Here is a 10,265-nt window from a genome sequence, read left to right on the forward strand (position 1 = left end):
TCTGAATTTAGTTGCCTTTTGATGAACAAAATGCCTCACTGGATGACAGGGAAAATAAGAGTTCTTAAGAAGTCCTCTCTTGATTCCAATTTCCAAGAAATTTATGTTATGTGCCTAAAATAGCGCAATTTTTCAAATGTTTCAAGAGGAAGAACCTGTACACAGAGCCATCCCCTTCAGCTAGAGCTTGGGAATCCCAAGGAACTTGGGAAAGAAACTTCTTCATTAGAAACTTCTCCTACATTACTGATATTTTTAATGCCACTTACTTGCCCTCAGAGCTATAACTATTTATGCTGCCGTCAGTGGATTCCCGACTTGGCTGTCGAACCATACGACTTCTCATCTCTGCTGCCATTCCTGTTTCTGTGCTTCTCTGTATTGTGCTCTTTAGCTTCTTGCTGCCACCCTCTGAAATCAGACAAAAAGAAGTGACAGTTAGAATGACAACTTAGAGAAAAGCCTTTCCTTGCAGTTTCCCCCCACCAAAAGTGATCTGACTTGATCATCACTATTTAATAACATAAAAAGACCATTCTGATTGAAAAAGCAATCTCTCTTCCCTGGTTGCAAACTGGAAATGGCTTCTCTTTAAAAGAGCTGCAACCTGAAGATCTTCATTATGTCAAACTGTTAGAAACTAGATGTCTTATTAGTAACATTTGCACAGTTGGAATGTAGACAGTTCTGATAGTGTCTGCTAACCAGTAATGTGCTTCTAGACACCTTGTTAGTTAGGTTGGATGACTCCAAAAGAAGTTACAATTCTTACAGAAAAAAAAAAAAAAAAAAAAAGGAGAAAACCCTTCACACATTCCACAGAAAAATGTTAAATACTAAGATACGTAGTATCAAAAATATAATAATGTGTTTTGACTTGGCAAAATCTTACTTTTCACCACAAAACATCTTCAAAGTAAACAGTGAACTTTATAGAACTTATGAGCTCAGTACTTCCCAAGCAGAAATAACTCTTGAAGAATTTGTTTGGGAGATCAAAGACAAGTTAAAGATGGATGGGATCACATGTGGGTCATCTGGTCTAACATCCCTGCTCAAGTAGAGTCTTCCTAAAGCACATGGCACAGGGGCATCCAGACAGTTCTTGAATATCTCCAGAGGGAGACTCCACAACCCCTGTGGGCAGTCACAATCCAGGTTTACAACTGAACACTAGAAAGTAATGTAAATCTTGGGGAATTTCCATTTGGAAAAGCTTCTATCCCACATTCTTAAAAACGCAATTTGATTTCCACCTGGTAGGTTTCATATTTCCCTTGAGCAAGAGAGCTTCCAGTCATTTACAGGTCCTTTTCAGATTATGGCTCATCTACAGTGAATTCTGCTGTTGCGTGGCAGAAATTATACTTCTCGATCACAATAGTTGTTCTGAACATTCTTTAACTAAATTGCTTTCATCAAAGTCTCTATGTGATGTAATAAGATGTGTTGTCTTCAAACTCAGTATCCTGTTCTTTTTCATTTAGTTCAAAATGGGTACTCAAAATTCAATGGGTACCATAACTTTCTCTCAGAAATTAGTAAATTTGACAAAGTTTCATGTAAGTACATGTAAAAACATTCTTCTGCATTTGTGTCTTCATTTCGGTGCTCCTTCATTTGTTCTTTGCAAAGTCTGTACTTCCTTTTCATCATCTGCTCTGGGTAATATCTGAAAAAGTGAATGTTTCTTCCATCTCCATCTGCTGAGGAGACTGAATTGCTCTTAAATGGTTCTCACCTTCCTCTTTAACTGGGATGTTGCTGATGTTTGAAACTGAAAGATCTTGACGTTTCATCACATAAAACTGAGTCTTTGGTGGCACCCGCGTGGTCTGCCCACTGCTCAGGGTGTTTAAACACGCTATGGAGAAGAGCTGCCCCTTGCTCTTTGAGTCTGCAGAGCTGGTGGAGGGCAAGAAGAAATTACACCATGGTGCTACCCGAGTAACCTCTTTGAAGCTAGCAGAGAAATAGAAAACATGGTCAAAGCGAAAACGAAAGACTTTGTATATTGGGCTCAGAGGGGACATGACCACAGTGAAAGAGGCTGCGGTTTCACTCTTAAGCTTTCTGGATGAGGGTTGTTTATCTACGGCCACCCAGAAACAGAGAAACAAATGCCTCTGAGTGGAAGAGATCAGCTACTTCCACAAAGGAAGAGATCCTTTACTCCCTTCTGAGGCCAAGAGCTCTGAGGTTTTCCTGTGGACCACCGCAACTCATCCAAATTCTCAGTCCTTGGGTACCTTAAAACACATTATTCGGTGCTGCTAAATGGGATGGAGAGTAGGGTAGGCAAGGTACAGCAGGCAGGCCAGGCTCCACTCTTACACAGTGCAGGTGTGGAAAAGGTATTTGTTGGAGCTTCAGTGACTCCATATGTAGAAAACCAAATGCTACATTTTGCCCTGAACTTTCTCTTTGAAAACAGAGAGTGTGTTCAGCATACCAACACTGAAAGGTAGGCTGAGTATCAAAAATTAATCAAAAGACAGCCTAGACAGTATAACCCACACAGAGCATTGTACTCCAAAGGAAGTTTCACACTTTCTGCAGGTATGCATTTGCCCACCAATATTGTTTCTTCTCTCTCTCTCTGTCTTGCCAAGACTTGTCTGAAAGTGCCTCTGTTTCCATCTGCTCCTACAAAGTGTGTGAGATTATGTGGTGTACCCCTGTCTTCTCTTCTGGAGCCAGCCAGATCAGGCAGCATAACCAGAAGGATTTAATACGGTAGAGCCTGAAATGTGTTCAGCTGAATAAGGTTGCTTGTGAGTATTCAGGGCTCAGGAAAGGGAAATTATGAGATTCTAGAGTTAGCAACAAGACCAGCATGGCGCAAATTGGTAAAGAGATGTTGTTCTAGACCACCTGGAAAACATGGTGGGTGCTGAAACTTAGGGATTAGAGCCAGGCTGTTGGGACAACATAATGAACATTGTCATAAAAATTATCACTATAAAAAATACCCATTGACTAAATTACACAAACTAATATTTTGGCTTTGAGTCACAGTAGAGATTGAAAATAGCAAGTGGATTTTTTTTTAAGAGTAATGTTACATTGTCATGGATAACATCAATATTGCTGCTTGAACACACTTCTTTGCTCCACAGATTTTAAATGCATAGACCATGAAGTAGGAATCCTTATGCGTGGCCATAAGCAAGTTCAAAACCTTTTCTCCCTGTGCTGCAAATAACAGACTGTCTTTTTCCAAATACTTTTCATGTCACTGCTCTCTGTTTTACAGTGTTGGTTCCACTTTTTTTTTCTTTTCGCATCAACATTTTTCCTCAGATTGAAGATTAAAAAGCATCCTTTTGTCTCCTCTTCTAATTGCTACTAATACCCAAAGTGTTTCCTGGGAAAACTAGAGTCCTCCTATGTATTAAATTTTATAATCTCAGTCTTAATACTCTGCAGTACAATCAGAAATGCAACATAAAAGTAAGCCAACATAATGATAAACTACAATGAGTTAATGGCACAGGGGGAATTGCTTTTGCCCATGACTAACAACCAAATTACATGTTGCACAAGTTTTGGAAGTTTTATGCATCTCAAATATTTTCTGTCCACTTACATCACAAAAAGTAAAGAGCCAGTTCCTCTTCTTAGTATACTCCTGCAAACTTCTCAGTAAAATCTAGTTCTGGGAGGAAAAAAGGTGCTTAGCACACCTTCGAGTTGAGAATGGCTGCAGGAAGAGGCACCCCAGTAGGCACTCCAGTAACATAAACTCCCTCTGGGGTACAACTTTTAGTCTTGCCTTGACTGCATAATGAAATACAGGATCCAACCAACTACCAGTGATTCTCCTGACATTGATAATACATTTTTTTAAACTTTCATTTTCATCTTGCATTACTTTTAATCTAACAGTTCTGCATATATCTTGGGAATGCTGTCTTCATCTGAAAAATACAGGTTCATAAAATATTCAAGTTCAATATCTATGCTATGATATACTGAGATTTTTCTGCTAATCTGGATATCTATTGGAGAATGCTTGGTCTTGCTTCCAATTTTTAGTAGTTTGATAGGTACAATTAAATTTTAAAATATGTTGCAGTTATTTGCCCGCACTGTGTAAATTACACTGTATTTATTGTGCAGGCTGAAGATAAGCAGTCTTTATACTCAATGCCATTCAGAGGTAAAATTTACTCCAACATGGTCTGTATGCTTCTGTCTGCTGTGTCAGCTGTGTAAGGCTTTCTGCTTGCAGGAATGAAGATCGATGTGCACATATTACATGGAAACACCTGGCTTAACGGGTACAAGCCAGAAAAAATCTATTACAGAGCAACTGTGATGAACATTTTTGCAGATTTAATAATTGATGGCAAAGGATCAAAAAGCAGGCACCTGCAGCTACAAAATATACACAGCCTGTAAACATTTAAAAATTGATCAATAGGCTTGTGGTAGTACTCCTGCTACACTGATGAGTTTGTGCAATGTGCTATTTCCCTCTACTTACTATAAATGTAGCCTATAGTGATTCCTTTTTGGTCTGACTAGAAACTAGTCCCCAATTTTGGTTTTCCTGGACAAAATCAACTTCACAGACCAAGCAGAGCAAATAGCAAATATGCACTATCTTACATTTGCAATTACAATGCAACTGATGTGTCCCCAGTTTCTGTACTTCCTAATTGCTTTCAAGTGTAGCAGCCAGGAACTATTGTCAACATAATTATATTATTGAGAATGGGTCAGTGATAGTATCTAGAGATATAAGATGTCCTTCTAGAGATACCTCAAGGCTAGTTTTAGGTCTCTAAGGCATACAATTCAGAGAGGACAATGACAGAACATTCCTCCCTCCCAGCCCCCTGCTTAGCAAAGCCATGACTGCACAAGGCATCACCATTTGCCTGGCTTTTCCTTTGTGCTTCATGTGCTGTCTGGAGTCAGCTATTACTTTTTGCTTGTTTCAGTGTAAGAAGTCTGAAATATCAAGAGGGGCTGCTGGAGTAAAACTTTTATGCAAGGTGCCAAGGTGCATATTGCATGCCTTTGGTCAAGCCTAGGGGACAAGAATATAAGAATACAAGAATATGAAAGGACATGAGCTTGGCAACTCAGCCAATAGGACAGTGTTAAAGACTGCTGTAGGGCAGAAGGAAATGCTGTCATGACCCTATATGTACTGCCTATAGGGAAAGGTGCCTTACATGAGCATTGCCCAGAATCATACCTGAGTGCAACTAGTTGGTTAGCACCAACAGAAAAGAAGCAATTTTACACACATGCAGCACCCGGGTATGTGGTATGGAAAATTCCTGATCATTTCAAAAGAACACACCAGAGAACAAAGCATACACCACTGCTAAATCCACAATGAAAGGAATCCTAAGAAGAGTGATAATACTCAGTGTCATTGCATGACTCAAGGGCAAATTATTCATGGTATCAAGTATGCTCATGCATCCAAAGAAAGCCAAAAAGCTTTGAGCCAGCTATGACTGAAACCTGGCAGGACTGTGACCACGTAGTTGGTTTGCACACTGACTGTGTGAGACACCAACAAGGTTATGCCAGCTGCAATAGTAAGGGTCAAACTCAATTCAAAGAACCATAAAAAGAAAAGCCAAGGGGAACATTTTCTTCTGGTCCTTTCTGATATGTTAGTGATTTTTACAAACTGAAATACTTGGAGACCTGCTGAGTTACAAGTTCTGCAGCATCCCTCTCACTTTGCACATAGCACTTTTAAACAATAAAATATATTTACAAATAAATTTACATATATTTGACAAAGTGCCCATTGGCTTATAATCCCAAAACAGATGGAAAAACAAAAGACGAAATGGTTCAAAGAACATTTGTTTTTTGTATATGTGCACACCTTTCATATGAACTCAGCAGCAGATTGATCTCTAAGGCTGAAACTACATAGTGACTATGGACAGAGACAAATAGTAAAAAATATGACATTTAAACACAAATGTTTCTAGACTTTATATTCTGCAATACTCCCCCGTATTTTCCATTCTATGTATTGTGCCATGCTCTCCTGAATATAATGCTGTTTATAAAAAGACATGAAATATTGCAGTAATGGTCTTTTAAATGTTTCTTCCAACTATCACAAAACATATTCAAAGAAAGGAGAATGCTGTTTATATTTTGTGGTGTTAGATCCTGAAGTTTAAAATCCAAATATAAACTATCACGTACTTCCCATTTTTATTTATTAAAACAAATCCACAAACAACATTTATACTAATATAAATAACAAAACCTGCTAGAAAGAATATTCACCTTTTCAGCAGGGATAATTTATCGAGAAGAAATTTTATCAGAATTTTGGAAAAAACTATCTCACAACTATATTTATAAGTTTACCTACTCATCTGGCAAAACACTTTCATTCCCAATAGATATTTTTAGAAAATAACAAAAATAGATAATGCAATTAGTCCATTAATACAAACAATACTTTTTTTCTGACATACATGGAGCAAAGGAACAAAAAGCACCAATCCTAATAAAAGGAGACTTCAGTGAAGTTCTATTAATGGTTGTATTAATGATTTGATGACATTTTAGCCAGCGTACTGCAGAACCTCAGCTTTTGAATGTATTTTTCACTGAAAAGCAAACTTGCATTCAGACTCTTAACAGTTTTAGATTTCAAAGGGAAGTAATTTTACTTATCCAACAGCTCCTAGTGACTTGCATGAAGCTGAAGTAGCACTTTGAGAACAAATGACAGGAATATGACCATGCTCAAAACAAAAGTAAACAACAACTGGAAAATCAGGTCATTGTTTACTACCTGACAATTGCCTCAAAACATTGAGCAACTGCTTTTACAGATCATATCTGCTGTAGAAAAGATGGTCTTAGACATATTTCATGAAAAAAAACCCAAAACAAACCCACAAAAAGACGCCCAGAAAAGTAAAACCAAGCATGTGTTTTTATATGTTTATCCTGATACTTATGATTTTTTTCATGTCAGGAAAGAAAACCTGTGTCTAACTAGGACGAAAGTATGTTAAGGAAAAACAAGAGTATTTGGTCAGAAAAGGATCAGAGATCAGTTCTGGATTCTGAAACTACTTTATAAAGATTAATAGTTTTGTTCACATACTTGCAATGAAGAGAAAAGAGCCACTGTGTCAGCCAAAATGAGGCAATCAAAGATGATATACAGCAATGAGTTTTTACTGCTGGGATTGTGCTAAGCGTGCTTTATAAACATACAGAAATTAAAGCATATTAATTATCCTGTTCACACATGCACAAAGAGCTATATAAAAGCAGAACACGTATGTGAAACTGATAATAGGTCTACATACCATATTCTTTAACTCTTAAAGCCTCTTTCAGTGACATTCAATTAGTAAAACAACAAAGTCATGTTTCCAGCAAATTATTTACTACATAAACAGTTTATAAAATATCAAGCACTCACTTTCTCATATACTCTTTGCTTTTTTTTGTTAGACTGGAGGAGAACATGAGACAGAAGAAAATAAGAAGCTCAGAAGAGCTGTTTGTGCTTCAACAGTAACATTTTTCCATAAAAACACAGCCCCATAAGAATTATTTATTACCAGTCAACCCTTAGAAGAGAACTGACACATAGTATAGAAATAACATTTGTCTGCTGAAAGGGTGCTGGGACACAGCATGCAGTTCATACAGGAAGGGAAAACAAAATGCAAGGCAGAAAAAAAATACAGAAGATCCTTCAGATAAACTAAACCAGCATTTCATTTCATTAGGAGTTTATTCATATTTAAGTAACTTCATGCCTTTTTTGGATATAGGCAGCCATAACAATCTTAGTAAATTTGAGACTGTTTTTAAGTAACTACTTCAGTATTTATTATTAAAAACATAAAATGACAGTATGACTACTAAAAGATGATATTTTACAAGATGATATCACCAATGAGACAATTTATAAGACATCACTGATAAAAGCTCCCTATTGCTGTGCATCTTCGCAAAGTTTCCTGAGACCTATGTACTCTACAAAATGGCAATCCAAAGTCTAATTATTTTAATAATCTCTGAAAAAACCCTGTAAATTGAAACACTGGAAAAAACACTGGTGCCAAAGTATCTTCTAGTAAAAAGATGTTACATGTCTTTGTACAGTTGAAAAGTTTCTGAATAATAGCTCAAACTTAATTTAATGGCACAGCATACAAATCAGGAGACAATACAGATTCAGAAACAGTCCCTTCCTTTTTGTCACAATTACCAACTTGTGAATTGATCTGAAAATGCTCTATCTTTTTTGTAGTTTGATTTGCTCTGACTGTACCTTTCAAGCCCTTCAAATTTCATTTTACCACTACCAGCACCTCCCAGGCGGATATCACATTTCCCTTTAAAAATGTTACTAACCCGCCTTTAAGAGATCATTTCCAAAGTATCAGATCAAAGAAGTATCACACCGACTCAGATTTTTCCTTAGTGACTGTAGCATTGCAAAGTTATAACCACAGATTATGGTATATTGCGAAAAATCAGACTCATGAGTAGGTTCATCACAATAACACACAGAAAATACAGCCTTACCTTCAGTTTAAGCAAATTTAAACATTGGCTATCATATAATCCTTAGCAAGCAGCCAGCAACTAAAGAAGCTTCACCTTTGTTTAAATAACCTGTGCTGTTTCTGGGTAGAATAAATCTTTGGGGTCCCGGCGCTGCCTCTCCCTCCTTATCCTGTAACCACTTGGCACCGCAGCACAGCGAGGAATGATCAAGTTGCTTCACTCACAAGTTCCTCTTACAACTGTGATTACATTATAAGGCCTTGCAGTGAAAAAAAGTACTGAACTACCTGCCAGCTAGCACTTCATAATATATTGCCAAAAGGTTAAGAAATTCAGTCAGCAGTGTGTGCAAGCAGAAAAGAGCTCAAAATATTCTTGGCAACTTTAGTAGATGCATTTTTTTAGTGCTGCTGTTCGGGACTTGATGAGGAGAGTCAGATAAACACAGGAACACATTTCTCTGTCCTGGTGATTTGACTCATTTTGCATGAATTTTGGTACAAACATACCTGAAACATTGCAAACCTGAGAAAGCATCAAATTAGCAGTTACGCTACAGAAAAGTCTAAATGATGTTACTGTCCTAGAGGGACTCGAGCACAACAGAGTTAAAGTTTCACTGCCTCCAAAATGACCATGTGCATTTTAAGAACAGAATTTCATTTTTTAATTACTCCTTTCATCTTTAAACTTCCTTTTGAGGAAACAAACTTTGCCATGTGTTTTTCCATGTCAAGTTTTTTAATTTTTCTAATGTTCCATTCTGAAAATGTATTATGCTTTCCTTTTGCAATTATTTAAGAATCAATTAATTTAACACACCTTTATTAACTTGGCATTTGAAATTGTAGGTACTAATGTGCAGGACCAGTGTGCTTCCTCTCACTTGCTTTTACAAAGAAAGGAGGTAACCAACTTGAGGTACGTAGTGAATTTTGATATCAGGGTGATTAAAGATAGAGAGAAGAAAGGAAATGACATAGCATTTGTCAAGCAAAAAGAAGAGAACTATTTCAAACAGGATTATAATAGGGGGAAAAATTAACATGCATAATAAATTTATGTCTAGTAGATCTTCAAGCTATGGTAAAGTTCTGATTATTTAAAGTGATCAAGGAGAAAAATGCCACAAATTATATTGTTCATTTCAGCTAATAAACACATAACAGGATTTATGATTGCAAATACTGTAGAGGTGACAAACTCAAAATCCTCTGCAGTAGTGACACAGTATATCTTATGTTGTTCCTATGCTGAGATGTCCACCTATTTTCATTGCTTAGGTATAGATTTCCTATGTAGTGCAATGATTGAAGCAGTCTGTATCTTCTTGATACATATAGAAATGATGCTCAGAAAACCACAGAGAGGATGGCTTATCACCTTTTTCAAAAATACATAGCTGTATGGTATTCGATTCTCTCATAGTGCATGTTACATTAAAAAAGTAGAATACAATTAATAGAAAGACTTGTCTTCCAAAGATAAGTACAATGCCATGGCAGGAATGAAAAGCTGATTTTGGTAGTTGCTAATGGATGCATGTCACCCTCTAAGACGTGCCTTCAGCATGTGCATGGCAAAGGTTCCAGGACCAGCCTGCCATGCTGAGCAGTTTTACACAAAGTGCTGCACTCCTGTCAAGTGTACAGAAGTTCCCTCCCACTCAGGTTCTTGCTCAGGGAAACTCAAAAGAAGTTTAAAGTTGAAATAAAAAAAAAAAAAAAAAA

General features: G+C 37.1%; 1 protein-coding gene across 50 annotated transcripts in view; it reads right to left on the bottom strand.

Annotated features, from left to right (window-relative positions):
- The window catches only part of RIMS1 (regulating synaptic membrane exocytosis 1), a 319,154-nt gene that overhangs the window by 12,446 nt on the left and 296,443 nt on the right, over positions 1-10,265 (bottom strand). For all 50 annotated transcript variants that reach the window (XM_027884132.1, XM_027884151.1, XM_027884129.1 and 47 more), the window contains one exon: positions 270-411. In XM_027884132.1, the coding sequence (XP_027739933.1) occupies positions 270-411 (142 nt within the window). The remainder of the gene's footprint in view (positions 1-269; positions 412-10,265) is intronic.

Source organism: Empidonax traillii, unplaced genomic scaffold (assembly GCF_003031625.1).
Source record: "Empidonax traillii isolate 1590-97213 ecotype Southwest subspecies unplaced genomic scaffold, ASM303162v1 scaffold139:size1643147, whole genome shotgun sequence".
In the NCBI taxonomy this organism is placed as follows: Eukaryota; Metazoa; Chordata; class Aves; order Passeriformes; family Tyrannidae; genus Empidonax; species Empidonax traillii.